This window comes from Protopterus annectens, chromosome 6.part0, assembly GCF_019279795.1.
Source record: "Protopterus annectens isolate FY-2018-M chromosome 6.part0, PAN1.0, whole genome shotgun sequence".
Taxonomy (NCBI): Eukaryota; Metazoa; Chordata; order Ceratodontiformes; family Protopteridae; genus Protopterus; species Protopterus annectens.
This window is the reverse complement of record NC_056737.1, coordinates 515948404-515964577: the sequence shown is the minus strand read 5'-3', so window position 1 is coordinate 515964577 and position 16174 is coordinate 515948404. Positions and strand designations below refer to the sequence as shown.

Here is a 16174-nt window from a genome sequence, read left to right as displayed (position 1 = left end):
ATTATAACCTGAAACTGTACATTGTGTCATAAGCTAATCCTGGTTAATTTATGTAAACTGTACTGCATGCTTTCAAATGAGACTCTTGAATAGTAACATGATAAATACATCTATTCACTGTAGCCAGTAGAGGGCCTGCTGGCTCTCACTCTTTCTGGAATTTAATAGAATGATTTCTGAAGAGTATTAAGCTTCTTTTCCCATCCCCCGTTGAAAGCTCTTAACCATGATGATGACATCAAAGGTCGAAGGACAGCATTGAAACTTGTTCTCCATTTTAATCAGAAAGCATGCAGAAGCTGTTCAGATGAATGCTAGCAAGTGTATTGCTTTGCTGTTATGTGTGAAGCTCTGAGCTGGCATATATGTGCGTTAAATCTGCTGAGTGCTAGCATGTGAATACTCTTCTCATGTGAATAATGAGACAGCAAGCAGACTGAGGGCTAATGAAATGCTTTCTGAATGCCAGCAGCTATGCAGCTTTGGTTTGTTGTTTCCTAATGATATGTGAAGTTATAGTACTGTGATAAGTGTTAGGGTCTGCAGATTTCGTCTCGAGTCCCACTTTTATTCTACTGTAATTGCATGCTGATAAGATGTTTAGCAGAAGCAGTGAAGAAGAGCTCTATGCCTGTGTGTTTATTGCCTCCGATGTCTCAGTCTGGACACAGCCAGTATCTGATCTGCATTTCAACAACAACAACAACAGCAGCTCTTCATCTGTGACTGTGGGAAGTCAAGTGGCCTTCAAGTTACCAGTCCAGTTTACTGATGAGGAAAGCAAACAGGTGATTCTGGGGGAGCAAGACCAAGAAGGGACAATCTTGGCTGTGTGTGCTGGTAAGTACCTTATATCATGTCAAACTTTATCAGAATAAGAAGTTAACAGAACTGAAAAAAAAAGCAGACAGTTCTTATGTGATCAGGCATCTGGTCATCACTGATAAGAATCTTTGTGTAGGTAGACTTTGTGTGTGTGTGTGTGTGTGTGTGTGTGTGTGTGTGTGTGTATAGCTAAACAGTCCACGTGTGCAGTGCTGATGATGTCATAAGAAGGCCGAAATGTGCATGTCCACCCCAGTGGCTTTTGGCTTTGTTGGCCTGAATCTGTCCATAATGACTTAAAAAGGAAAAAGTCACAGACATTCAGAAGCCATATAGCTGAAACACTTGATGTCCTTAAGGGGTCATTTGCATATATCCCACAGGCCTCTATTACAGGAGGTTTAAGGTATCACACAGTGAAAACTCTAGCTTGGCTAGATTTTTCTTGTAGTTTTTACTATTTGGTTTGTCAGGGTGATCTTTTTACCTTTTGGTTTAGTTGTGTGTGTTGGCATATGTATGTATGCACAAATCCTTGCATAAAATGACAGATGCTAAAGATCAAATCAATGCAGTATAGCAAAACTGACCAATCTGAACTTTGAGAAAGTACTGTGTGAGGAAAGCTGCACTGATGTATCTGACCTCTCACATAGCATTTTTGTTTGTCCCATGAGTGGACTCTTAGCTGCAGTTCTTGTCAGGAAATCCTCTCTTGACATGCTTTTGAAACAATCATTCCTGTAGTATGTATTCTCTTAATGTGCTGTAGAAGCCTTGGTGCAACGTGTTTATAGTATAGCTGACAAGGGTTGTGCTGTCCTAATGTATTACACTCTAAGAGGAATACAGTTCATGAACCAAGAGCAAGTCTCCACTTAGAAACAGATTGATTCCATAGTGTAGAGGGACATAGCCCTTATGATCATCCAGGTGACTGAGGTTCAATTTGCGGCCCTACAATGGATGAGCCAGGCAGTGATGGAGATGAGTGAAGGGGCATGGTCCACTTGGGTCTGCCAGGTAATAGGAACAAAGAAGGAAGTAGGATTTCTCCATTGGTGAGTGGGAAAACCACTGCCTGTGCATTTGAGGAGGGGCAGAGCTGCTTTTTGGCAATATCCCTTGTGGTAGTGAGGGATGACCAACGTGGATAGCCCATTGCATGTCCCGTTCTGGTATCACAAGCTGGGTATTCATAGGGACTGAAGAGATAAGAAGAAAAAAACCTTGAGCCACCCTTAATGACTGCTTAAATGACTATTCCTACCTGTTGACCCTTGGCCCCATGATATGGAATGACTGGGCTGACTGGCTGGGAAGAACAGATGGTTGACATGTGAAGTGTATAAAGAGTGCTAAAAAAATTCATCTTAAATACCCAACAGATGTTTGCATGCTACTGCATCATATGAATGGCAATGAGCATATTACCATGGCTTTCCCCACCAGTGAAAGGGCATTTTTCCTGGACCAGACACCAGTTACTCAGGTGGTGTTCACTGAGGTCACATGGAAGGGGTACACTGCAGTTTGTCACTATGGAAACTGCCATAAAAACACTGGTGTTGCATCTGTCTTCCAAGACATGGTATTGCTGTACTGAATGTGGGCCTGGTTAGTAAGAAACAAAGTCCGTTGTATGAACTTAGTACAGAATCTTTTCCTTGCACATCAGCAAGTAATTCTGAATTTAGGCCAGTGGTATTGTACACAAAATATGTATTTTCTAATCTTCCTTATTATGAAAATAAGAGTTGAACTTTTGCTGTAGTCTGATGTGAAGAGAATTCTGGAAAATAATGTTTTATTACTAATACCTGCTGTATGTGTGTTCACTGGCATTGTGCTCAAAACTGTATGTGATAGTGTAGTGTAAACAGTCATACTCAGCCAAGTATTTATATTCAGTGTTGCCCTTTTTCTCATATTTACAGTTATTGCTTAGCAGTTTAGTATAATGTAATAAATAACATAGCATAACATAATATAATATAATATAATATAATATAATATAATATAATATAATATAATATAATATAATATAATATAATATAATATAATATAATTAATTTATATGTAGTACATGTCACATGACAATTGTGCTCCATGTTTGGGAAGAAAGCAACTATATTAGCACTTTCTGACTTAATGAAGGTGCTTAGCATAGAGGATAATGAGCGGATGTACGATACTAACCAAAATGCTATGTATTTGAGACATGGATGTCAAGAACGTCATCTCAGGAGTACAGAGAAGCAAAGCAAAATGTGGATTTTGCTGTTACTGGGAAAAACCCATAACACAGAGGATTATGAATGGGTCTCCAATTGTAACTTGCTTATTATGTGTTCAAGACATGGATGCCAAGAAACGCACCTCTTGAACAAAGTGTTTTGCCAATTTGAAAGCCGGTAAAGCAGTTGGGAAGCACTTTACATCTTTACATATTCCCTGTGTAAGGGAAGTAGATGGTTCCCAAACATGTTTTTCATGGCTGTAATATTGTAAACAGCAGGCAGAAATGGTATTGAAATGAACCCATTTCATGTTCTGCTTCTGTTATTTACTGACTGGCACTGTGACTAACACCAGACACAATCTTAACTGCGCGTACTAGTTGCTTAACAGTAAAGCATAAAGATATACCCATACCCACTGACACCATTAAGAAATTGCTGCAAAAACTAAAACCCTGCTCTACTTCAGCTGACAATCTCCCCCCATACTACCTCAAACTAGCTGCTAAGTTAGTCGCATACCCAATCAGTATCCTTATAAATAGGTCTTTATCCAAATCAGAAGTACCTACCATATGGAAACAATATCACATCACCCCCATCCACAAAGTAGACAACTCTTTTCATCCATTAAATTTCCGTCCTATATCCATCTTGTCACCCATATCCAAAATTCTCGAGAGAGGTATCCATCAGCAGGTAATGCAATATCTGTTGCAAAACAATCTTTTAACCAAAACCCAACATGGCTTCCGACCTAGCCACAGCATAGCTACAGCCCTGTTATCTTTTACAGACACCGTGAACAAGGCTAGAGATGCAGGGTGCTATACAGCCTCAGTATTCCTTGATCTCTCCAAGGCCTTTGACAAAGTGTCTCACCCCTTACTTTTGAACACACTGTCTAACTTAGGCTTCTCAGATAACACAGTAAAATGGTTTCAGAGCTACCTCAAGGATCATAAACAAGCAGTGAAATGGTCCAACAAACTCTCACCCTTTCTTCACAACCCTACTGTAGTCCCCCAAGGCTCCATCCTAGGACCGCTACTCTTCAACATTTTCACAAATAACTTTCACACTGCCTCTCACCCTGGGACCCTCATACAATATGCTGATGATTCCACCATATTCTGCATTGCTCAATCACTACCAGAACTACTATCAAAAACTCAACAGTTCTTTACAGCAGTTGAACCCTGGCTAAGAAATGCCCAACTCTTTCTTAATTCAAAGAAGACAAAACTAATACTCTTTCATCCCAGAAACACCTCCCCATGTCACTTATCATTTCAATATCCTTGCATCTGACAACACTGCCATAGAAATAGTGTAGGAAACCAATCTTGTAGGTGTTATCATTGACAATAAACTTTCATTTGACCCCCATATATAGCAAAATATAAAGAAAACTCATCAAAAACTGGGGCTCTTATATAGAAACAAACATTTCTTTACTGCAGCAACCAAAACTACCCTTGCAAAAACATTTTTCTTCCCTCCCTTCTTTATGGTGCCCCTATCTTAACTAGCTAACGAAATTCTACCCTAAGCAAGTTGGAACAGTGCTACAACAAAGTTGCAAAGTTTGCCACAAACTCTAAATATCACACACGCCACTGTAAACCACTCCTAGAATTAAACTGGCTTGAACTACCCAACCAACTTGCCTTTATTCCGCTATCCACCTTGCACAACTTTATTTTCAAGCCTACTGCCTGCCCTGCACTAGCCAATCTAGTCACACCTTACACACCAAATCAATCCCTTCGATCAGAAGACAAAAATCTCTTAGCTATCTCAAAACCCACAAGAAAATCTGGTCACTGTCTGTATTCATACTCTGTCTCTATACATTGGAATTCACTACCTCTAGCTACCAGTTCTATGCCTGGCCTTACCCATTTCAAAGCCTCTTTAAATAATCATCTCAAAAATACATGGCTCTGCTCCTACATAAAGCCTGCCCAACGCTCAAATCTTCCTCTTTTGTCACATTTCAATCCCTCACAGACTGCAAGATGCTAAAGCTCTTCTAACTCCTTCTCTGCTTCTATACCATATCCTTAACCTACAGCTCAGGCTTTATTGTTTCTATTCTTCTTAACTCTCTCTCGCTATATGTCTGCATCACTAACTTTCTGGCTGCTATTTTCCTAACTGAAACTAACTTTCTATTTTGCATGTACTATGACAGTCAGTGTCACACATTGCACTACCTATGTGCTTTTATTTTGTAATGTTTTAACTGTATAGAACTGTCTAGATGTGTAATAATATATTACAACATCTTGTAGCAGTTTGTTCTTTCAATTTATTTTTTGGATAGTACTGCGGTGGTGGTGCTGCGGTAGCATTGTCGCCTCACAGTAAGATGTTGTCCTGTTCGATTCTCAGCTAGAGCATCTTCTGTGTGGAGACATGCGTGAATGGGCGTACCTTTGTTGAAGGTTGTGCGTCAGAGCCGGCAACTCGGTACATAAAAATCTACTGCCAGTCATTAGTGGACCGGAGTTCCGCTGTGGCGACCCCTAACCGGGAAAAGCTGAAAGACACAACAACATTTCGGGAAAAGCCGAAAGACAGACAACAACAATTTCTAATGTAATCTTTATTGCATTGGATTTTACTGTATTTGTGTTGTACTGCATGTGCAGCTTTTCTCCCCGGGCCTCTGCTGAAACCGGGTTCTGTAGACCCAGTCAGACCACCCCGGTAAACAAATGTCAAATAAATAAATAAATAAATACCCTTCTGAGCATTGTTAAGATTGGGTCTTGCCCTACAGTTACAGCTGACTCAAGATGGCATTTAACAGATATTTCAGCATAATCCCCCCACTCCATGCACTACAAGTAAGTTATGGCTGGTGAGACTGGATCATAATAAGGCTTTGTAGTGAATTGAGATTTAGCTGACCTGTTGTAAGTGCATGAAATGTTTTATAATCTTAGAAGTTGTAGCTCAATTGTTGCTACCGTACAGACATCCTAAAACTGTAAAAGGCTATTAGCCATCTCAGCCTGTCACACTTTTATTTGTGTGGCAGTATGAAAAATATTTCACCTTTTAAAGTTGCAGAATTACTACTGATGCTGATGCTGTGCTCTGGAGGTTGTAGTGTTTGCTGAAGCATGAATCCTGATCATAAGAGCTTTAAAATGTGCAGAATAAAAGTTGTTATGCACCCTTGAAATCTATGATGATTGTGTTTTGCAGTAGAGGGGGTGCATAACCAGCTTATTTTTATGCTGATTATGGGGCATGTCAGCTTGCTCTTTGTACTGCAAATCTGGTAAACATATTTTCTTGCTGTTAAGATCTAGTCTCATGCTAAAAGATAAAAGCTGCCACCAGAGACCAATGGTGGGTTGCTTAAACAGCTTTAAAAGCTGTAATACAGATCGGACTGCCATACTTCTTTTCAAGTGTGGCATTTAAAAATGCATTATAGCTTTAAAAGTTGCTATAGAATCAGATGCACTTTTCTTTTGGACACTTGGTATGAGGCAAGGATAAGTGTGTTCCAGTTATCAAAGTAGCTAAATAGTTCAAGCTTCTATGGCTTTCTTTTTTTTTTCATGTAGTATGTTGGAGCAACAAAAACACATCATGTACTACAAAGATTTATGTGACAGCACACTAAGTGCATAACAGTGTTCAAAGCTGTAAAACACTGGTCACATCAACACAATTTTTTTTGTTTTGTCTCTCTCTCTCTCTCTTGCTCTCTCTTTCACACACTCTCTAACTGGTAGTACATGGAGCATATACAGTTCCAAATACTAAAAGGAAATATGATCCCATCTTTTCAATAAAAAACAAGTAGTTATATATTCTCGAATGGATGTCGAGACTTAGCTGTGAAGCTGTCCGCTCTGTTGAGGTGAATTTCTGATATCAATTTCTTGAACATATACAACTTGATTATGATGAGCGATACAATCATAATCCTCAATGTTTTTTTTTTTTGACTGAATAGGTAGGCTAATGCAAAGATTGTTTTCAGCCACACCCAGGGCCATAAGGCAGTATGGAGGAGAAAATGAACAAAAATGTTATCTTTGCACATATGTATATAAACACACACACACACACACACACACATACATACACACACACACACACACACACACACACACACACACACACACACACACACACACACACACACACACACACACACAGACACACACACACACACACGGGTTTGGTATTGTTCTGTGAATGAACCATTCATTGTACTGCTATTCATTACATTTTTTTTTCATTGAAAAGTAAACTTTCTGAAAATAATGAAATTGCAACCATGTACATAGTTAAATGAAATTCCAAATAATTCTAACTGGCTGAAAACCACATATTGCAAAAACACCTAATATCTACTCAGAGGTGGGAGGGCAATTTCTCCCACACCCCCATTACATACAACCACTCACTCATACACATAATACAACATACCATATTGCTTCCCCGTGTACAAAAATTAAACACAATTTGATCATTTGCACCTTCAGTGATACATCTTTCAACTTGCCAGATTCAGTGAAATGTGCATTCAGTGAACAATACCTATACTCTGTGTGTGTGTGTGTGTGTGTGTGTGTGTGTGTGTGTGTGTGTGTGTGTGTGTGTGTGTGTGTGTGTGTATGTGTAAAAGTGTATTTTTTCTCCTTCTCTCTCTCTCTGTATATGTATATACACACATATATATATATATATATATATATATATATATATATATATATATATAGTTCCATGCCAAAGTGTTGATGGTACAAAATGTCGAAAACACAAAGTGGTAAAAATAGTGGTAAGAATAGATTTTGCCTTTTCCCCATTGCTGAGCAATCCAAAATAGCAGGGAGACAGGTTTCAACATTTTTCTATGGAACCATATTCGTGTGTGTGTCTATGGAGAGAGAGCATAGCTTAATTTAGTTAAAAGTCTTTAAAGTCAACACCTGTTTTGTCAAGAAAATTTGGTTGACAAAATAGATGGTTAACAGATGTGCAAAATTGGCAATCCCTGGTGTTGGGAAATATTCCCATTCCCTGGTACTGTGCATGTGTATATAATCAGCAGGGGGTATAGGTTGTACCCCCCTTGCAAAAAAACACTCTGTTATTGTTGCATGCTCAGAGAGTTTGTCTTGGTACATGCACAGTAATGTGCTAATATTTTTTGTCAACGTTATTGATACTGGCATTGTAGTGTCTTGATTAATGTAGGTATTTCTATATATATATATATATATATATATATATATATATATATATATATATATATATATATATATATATATATATATATATATATATATATATAACATTTTTTATATTTTCTGGTTAAAGACTTATAGTGCCTGCATATCTGAACTGCTTCTTACTGAAATTGGTACACCTTGTTTGCTGTAGCATAGACTAGATCCAGGCCTGCTGAATCTAGCTTTGTTTGTATAATTTGAGCACTAATCCAGGCATTCTTTAAAGTATTCAATTGTATTTATTACTGCTTGGTAGTAACTTGATTAAAGTGTAGCTGTCATTCTAAGTCTTTTGGATTAAGCACCTGGGCTTCAGACCAGTTGTTTTACATTAGGAAGGTTTGTGGCCTGCACTGTGGTGGCAGGACTGGTAGCTTACATCCTTCTAAGTTGTGAACTGCTGATTGAGGGCTCAGTGTCTGTTATTCTAAAAGTGTATTAGTTCTGGTTTAAGCACTTGGGCTTCAGGCCAGTTATTTTACATTAAGAAGGTTTGTGGTCTGCACTCTTGTGGGAGGAGAGGCTGGACTCTGCCCTTCTGAGCTGGGAATTTCTGGTTAAAGGCTTATAGTGCCAGTATATTTGAACTGTTTCTTACTGAAATTAGTACACCTTGTTTGCTGTAGCATAGACTAGATCCAGGCCTGCTGAATCTAGCTTTATTTGTATGCTGCTTGTTTGTTTGCTTGTTATTTCCCTGAAACGTTAATTCCACCTAAAACGTGGCTTTTCAGCACTTCTGTGGATCCCTAGTGATATCTGCATTGCTTACTGTACTTATTTCCTTGTTTCACTTGAAAGAAAGTTACTGTTTGTCATTTTTGCATTTAAGTTACCTGAAACACATTGCATTTAAGTTACCTGGCACTTGCTCATTAAAGCAATTATGTAAGTCAGCACTAAAATATTAAAAGCACTACACCCTCACAAACTCCCCTTGAGTACCTCGTTCCCCATTGGCCCTTTTTTTTCAGTTATAAAGGAATTCCCAATACTATTCTAGCATATCCAAAGGTCATTTGTCAATCTCCTCTCCGGTCCAGCTGGTGAATCTGGGAATCCTGAGGCAATGTTACAACTGCCTCATGTACACAGACAACCCTCTCCTCCTCCCAACAAATTCCAACACATGTGAGAGATGCAATCATATAGCCATACTGGAGGCTATGCTCTCTCAACTCAGTACTGGCGAAACCAGTCAGGAGGAGAAGGAAATCACACTCACTACAATTCCAGTCTCACATAGACCTACCACGACAGCAAACCAAACACATAAACACACAAAAACATACTTGGAGGCTCTAAATAAAAATCTGCCTAAGCAGCAGAGACCTCCAAAGCAGACACCCAAGCAACCGCTACCCCGAAACAAAACACGTGCAACACATAGCTCACAAAGCCAGTATGCCAAACAGTCACAGCCCTTAAGGCTAAACAACACACCTGATACACTTATAATAGGTGACTCTATCGTCAGGCACACTGACGTCCCGCTCACCAGGCTGAACAAGGAGAAGGTCACGGTGAGCTGCCTGTCAGGAGCTAGGATCCGCCACATAACACAAGCACTCAGGTCACTCCAAGGCAAGTACAAATATGACTCAGTCATTGTCCATGCTGGTGTGAATGACCTGAGACGTACCTCCCTGGACTACATGAAAAGAGACATAGAGGAGCTCTCTGAGCATGTAGCCCAGGCTGGTATGACCCTGACCTTGAGTAGCATCTTACCCTCACCGAGAATGATGCCACAATATGAAGACAAGATGATCAATTTCAACAATTGGCTTAAGTATTGGTGTCATTCAAAGGGCATCCAATGCCTGTCAGCCTGGGATGACATGCTCGACAAGCCATGATGCTTCGCTAGGGATGGCTTGCACCTGTCACCCCTGGGCTTTCGGATATTGGAAAAGGCTCTTGCTACCCCCATAGTGCCTTTTTTAGGCAAGGCTCAAAAGACAAACCCACCTCCATAGGTATCACAAGGGATAAGAAACTAAGAGTAATGCTACTCAATGCCAGAAGTCTAAACCTCAAGATGCACACACTCGAAACTCTCCTTAACATGGAGAACATCGATATCTGTGCAGTAACAGAAACCTGGTTCAAGGCTTCCGAGAGCACCCCAGCACTACCAGGTTATACCTCATACCATGCTTTTCGGCCCCAAAACTTGGACCGTACCACAAAAGGAGGGGGAGTATCAATATTCGTCAAAGATACCCACACCTCCAGGTTGGTGGCACAGCACGAAGCATCAGAGACTATCCATGTGCAACTAACAGTGGGTAAAACTGCCTTCCAGTTTATAGCCTGCTACAGACCACCCTACCAAACCCAGGAACCCCACTCAGCCTTCCTGAGAACACTGGAAAATATGAAGGTCTCTCCGAGCGCCATTATATCGGGTAACTTCAACTACCCAAACATAGACTGGGAGCATTACTCTATCTCCAACACCCTAGCCCAAAGGTTCCTAGAATTTATAAACTCAAATGCTATGGAACGACTTGTTACCACTCCCACAAGAGGGGAAAACATACTAGACCTGATCATCACCAACATGGGGACTCTATGCTCCAGACCAGAAGTGTATCCCTCACTGGTAAGATCAGACCATAAACTAATCTCACTGGATATTCACATCCCGACTCCACCCCCTGCCCTGAAAACTACAGTGAAAAACTTCTCTAAAGCAAATTTCACACTCCTCAAAACTGAGGTGGAATCCTTCAAAGCCCCCGGGCCTGTGAAAAATACAGCCCAGACCGCAGAATCCTTTATAAACGCATTCTATGAACACCTTCAGGAATGCATGGATCATGCAATCCCAATTAAAACCAAGACCCAATCCTCCAAAGGCAGACGTCCTGTCTGGTGGACCCCAGCCATAAACAAACTATACAATAGAAGGAGGAAGCTACTACATGATATAGCAAAATCCCAAAAAGGGAAGGCATCTTTGATCAGTATTAGCAAAAAACTACGGGCACTCATAAAATCGTCTAAGGCCAGCTTCGAGAGAAAAAGTGCACAGGACACTAACACTAAGGATAATCACAAGGCTTTCTTTAGTTATGTTAGGAACCTGGATGGGAATTCCCAGATATGCTCAGAATTAGTCCAAAATGACAAAAAATACACCGAACCCACAGACATTGCCAACATCCTAGCTGACAGGTTCAGCGCAAACTTCTCCCCCCCCTCCCCACGAAAAGGGCAAATATTTATCCCAACAGAGTGCTGCCCCCCTGACATCTCAGATGCTCAGGTAAGAGCTGCCCTCTCCAAAGCAAAAAACACAGCATCAGTGGGACCAGACAGTGTCCCGGGCTGCATCCTACATGAACTCCAAGAAAAGCTAAACCCAAACATAAAACTACTGTTCAATCTCAGCCTTACTACAGGATATGTACCCAAAGAGTGGCGTACAGCAACAGTTGTCCCTCTCCACAAAGGTGGTGCCTCAACGGATCCTGGAAACTATCGCCCCATAAGCCTTACTAGCTTGGTCTGCAAAGCTATGGAAAGGATCATCATGGACCTCATAAATAAAGATATTGGGGACGTACAGACACTGGATCCTTCCCAGTTCGGCTTTGTTAAGGGCAGATCCTGCCTCTTAAACCTGGTTGATTTCTTTGAAACAGTCACCAAGGCCATTGACGAGGGGAAGGTGGTCCACACAGCCTACCTGGACCTCGCAAAAGCCTTCTATACAATACCCCACTCAGGCATTATAGATAAGCTCATCAGCTTAAATATAAACCCCATGTCACTAGATGGGTTGCAAACTGGCTCAAGGACAGAACCCACATGGTTAGAATTGCTGGAGCCATGTCAGACTCCAAACCAGTTAGAAGTGGCGTCCCACAAGGCTCAGTCCTGGGACCTCTCTTGTTCGGTATATATTTCTCGGAGGTACAGGCCAACACGGAAGGACTGTGGCTGACTAAGTTCGCAGATGACTGCAAACTCGGTGCCATAATTGACTCTACAGCCGACACAAGCATCCTCCAAAAGGGCCTCATAGAAACAGACAACTGATGCCAGAGCCATGGCCTCAAGCTAAACGCCAAAAAGTGTATCGTCATCCCCTTTGGCAAAAACAAAGTGCCCACAAATTACCACATAGGTGGTAATCCATTAAGTACAGAAGAAGTAATTAAGGACCTGGGGACCCAAGTTGATAGCAATCTCTCATTTGACAACCACGTGGCCAAAGTGGTTAGAAAAACATTTTATATAGCCCACCTAATCAAGAAGGGATTCACATCTAGATCAAGGGAGGTCATCGTGCCTCTTTACTCATCCCTCATCAGGCCCATAATTGAGTACTATGCCCCTTTTGGGATGTACCTTACCAGACACCTGCAGCAACTGGAAAGACCCCAAAAGTACCTCACCAAGAGGATCATAGGGCTCAAACAGATGCCATATGCTGCCCGGTTAAAGAAACTCCAGCTCTACTCAGTGGCATACCGCCTGCTCAGAGGCGATCTGTGCCTGACGTATAAAGCCATGTCCAACCCGGAATTAATGGACATGCTACACCTCAGAAAATCCAAATCCCATTGAGCTACGCGCTTGAGAGACTTGCACCTCAGCACTGAAATAAATAGGACATGCTGGAGGGACAGATTCATAACCCAGAGGCTCCCTTCACTCTGGAATAAAATCCCAGTCCAGGTTAGGCAGAGTCCCTCATTGACTCTGTTCAAGAGGAATCTTGATGAGTGGATGGGAGATCGTAAGTTTACCCCGGGTATCACTTCTGTGTCACTGTTAGACAGAGGCACAGTATACTAACCTTGAAAAAAGGCATAGCAAAATTAATTTAAAATGGGTGGCGAAAGCCAAACACACTCTGGCTAGGCTTATAAATGCCCAAGGGCAGATAGCCTAGTATGAACCTATGAATCTATGATCCTATATATATATATAATATATATATATATATATATATATATATATATGGGTCCCATTCAGATGGTCGAACTTTTAAAACCTCGACTTTCATATGGCCGAGACCATATGATCGAACTTTTAAAAGTTTAAATGGTCTGGATGAAGATCTCCATAGAGCGCGGCATGGGAAGATTTCCCTTTTCTGCAATGTAGTGTGATGTCGGAGTTGGTATATTTAAATGGCAGGGGGTGTGGGGGATGAAGCAGGGCTTGCCCCTCTGTTAGCACTGCTTAGTTTTTTTTTTTTTTATTATTTTATTTTCACATTTTCGAACATTCAAATGTTCGATCATATGGTCTCGGCCATATGGAAGTCGAACATATATATATAAATCCAAAGTCATAAAGGTATGGAACAATCAATAAAAATCTGCACCAGATTATGCGTTCCGGCCCCAAAATCCGGACAACACCAAGAAAGGGGGGGGGGTGTCTATATTCATCAAGGACACCCACACCTCAAGGTTGGTGCGCACGATGCATCGGAGACCATCCAGGTGCAATTAACCAAAGGCAAGACTGCTCTGCAATTTGTAGCATGTTACAGGCCACCCTCTCAATCTCAGGAACCTCACATAGCTTTCCTGAAAACACTGGAGGGGATAAATGTATCTCCAAACACCATCATACTAGGTGACTTCAACTACCCGAATATAGACTGGGATCACTACTCAAGCCCCAGCACTCTAGCCCAAAGGTTCCTAGAGTTCATAAACTCAAATGCCATGGAACAACTAGTCACCATCCCCACAAGAGGAGAAAACATACTAGATCTCATCAACACGAACATGGGGTCACAATGTTCAACACCGGAAGTATACCCCTCACTGGTGAGATCAGACTATAAACTAATCTCACTGGAAATCCACATTCCGCCCCCACCTGAGATAAAAAAGACCACAGTGAAGAACTTCTCAAAAGCCGACTTCACACTTCTAAAGACTGGTGTGGTCTCTTTTAAGGCCCCCGAGCCTGCGGAAACCATTACTCAAGCTGCTGAATCACTTACAAATGCCTTCTACCAGCACCTACAGGACTGCATGGATCAGGCAATCCCAAACAAAACAAAGACTCTTTGTACCAAAGGCAAGCGTCCAGTCTGGTGGACCCCAGCCATAAACAAGCTCTACAACAAAAGGAGGAAGCTACTACAAGATAGAGCAAAATCCTTAAAAGGGAAAACACCTTTGATCATTATAAGTAAAAAACTAAGATCTCTTATAAAATCATCCAAGGCAAATTTTGAGAGAAAAGTCGCTAAGGACTCAAAAGACAATCATAAGGCCTTCTTTAGCTATGTTAGAAACCTGGGAGGAAACTCCCAGATATGCTCAGAATTAGTTCAAAATGATGTAAAAATTACTGAACCTACAGACATTGCCAACATACTGGCTGACAGGTTCAGTGCAAACCCCCCAAAAGGTGAGATATCTATACCAGAGGATTGTAGCCCCCCAAACATCTCTAACGCTCAGGTGAGAACTGCTCTCTCCAAGGCAAAAAACACAGCATCCATGGGACCAGATGGTGTCCCCGGTTGTCTGCTCCACGAACTCAATGAGGAATTAAACCCGCAGTTAGGGCAGCTGTTTAATCTTAGCCTCACCTCAGGATACGTGCCTAAGGAGTGGCGTACGGCAACTGTGGTCCCACTTCACAAAGGCGGTGCCTCCACCGACCCTGAAAATTACCGTCCCATCAGCTTGACAAGCCTGATCTGCAAAGCTATGGAGAGGATCATAATGGAACTCATAAATAAAGACATAGGGGACTTGCAGACTTTGGATCCGACCCAGTTTGGCTTTGTCAAAGGCAGATCATGCCTTTTAAACTTGGTTGACTTTTTCGAAGCAGTCACCAAGGCCATTGATGAGGGAAAGGCAGTCCAAACAGCCTACCTTGACCTGGCAAAGGCTTTCGACACAATACCCCACTCAGGTATCATTGAAAAACTCATCAGCTTAAATGTAAACCCATACGGCACAAGATGGGTTGCAAACTGGCTAAGTGACAGAACCCACAGGGTCAGAGTTGCTGGTGCCATGTCAGACTCAAAGCCTGTCACAAGTGGTGTCCCACAGGGCTCAGTCCTGGGCCCACTCCTGTTCGGCATCTACTTTTCAGAAGTACAAGCAAACACAGGCGGATTATGGCTGACAAAATTTGCAGATGACTGCAAACTGGGCGCCTTAGTTGAGAACACATCTGACACAGATATCCTTCAGAAGGGTCTTATAGAAACGGATAACTGGTGCCAGAGCCATGGCCTAAAGTTAAACGCCAAAAAATGCATAGTCATACCCTTCGGGAAAAACAAGGTTACCCCTAGCTACCATATAGGCGGCAACCCACTAAGCACAGAAGATGTTATCAGGGATCTGGGGACCCAGGTTGACAGTAACCTTTCGTTTGACACTCACGTTGCGAAAGTAGTTAGGAAGACCTTCTACATTGCCCACCTGATCATGAAGGGATTCACGTCTAGATCAAGGGAGGTCATCGTCCCCCTGTACTCATCACTCATCAGACCAATGATTGAGTACAATGCCCCATTCGGAATGTATCTGACATGACACCTGCAGCAACTGGAAAGGCCCCAAAAGTTCCTCACCAAAAGGATAAAGGGTCTCAAAAATATGTCCTATGCTGCCCGACTGAAGGAACTCCAGCTCTATTCAGTCGCTTGCCGTCTGCTCAGAGGTGACCTGTGCCTGACATACAAGGCCATGTCCAACCCAGAATTGATGAACATGTTTCACCTCAAAAAATCTAGATCCCTCAGAACTACAAGGGCGGGAGACTTAAACCTTGACACGGTTATTAATAGGACTTGCTGGAGGGACAGATTCATCACCCAGAGACTCCCTATGC

At 41.7% G+C, this 16174-nt stretch overlaps 1 protein-coding gene across 1 annotated transcript in view; it reads left to right on the top strand.

Annotated features, from left to right (window-relative positions):
* Positions 1–229: 229 nt before the first annotated feature.
* The window catches only part of LOC122804404, a 481872-nt gene continuing 465927 nt past the window's right edge, over positions 230–16174 (top strand). Inside the window, exon 1 of the mRNA XM_044074234.1 lies at positions 230–840. Within this exon, the coding sequence (XP_043930169.1) occupies positions 597–840 (244 nt within the window). The 5' untranslated portion in view covers positions 230–596. The remainder of the gene's footprint in view (positions 841–16174) is intronic.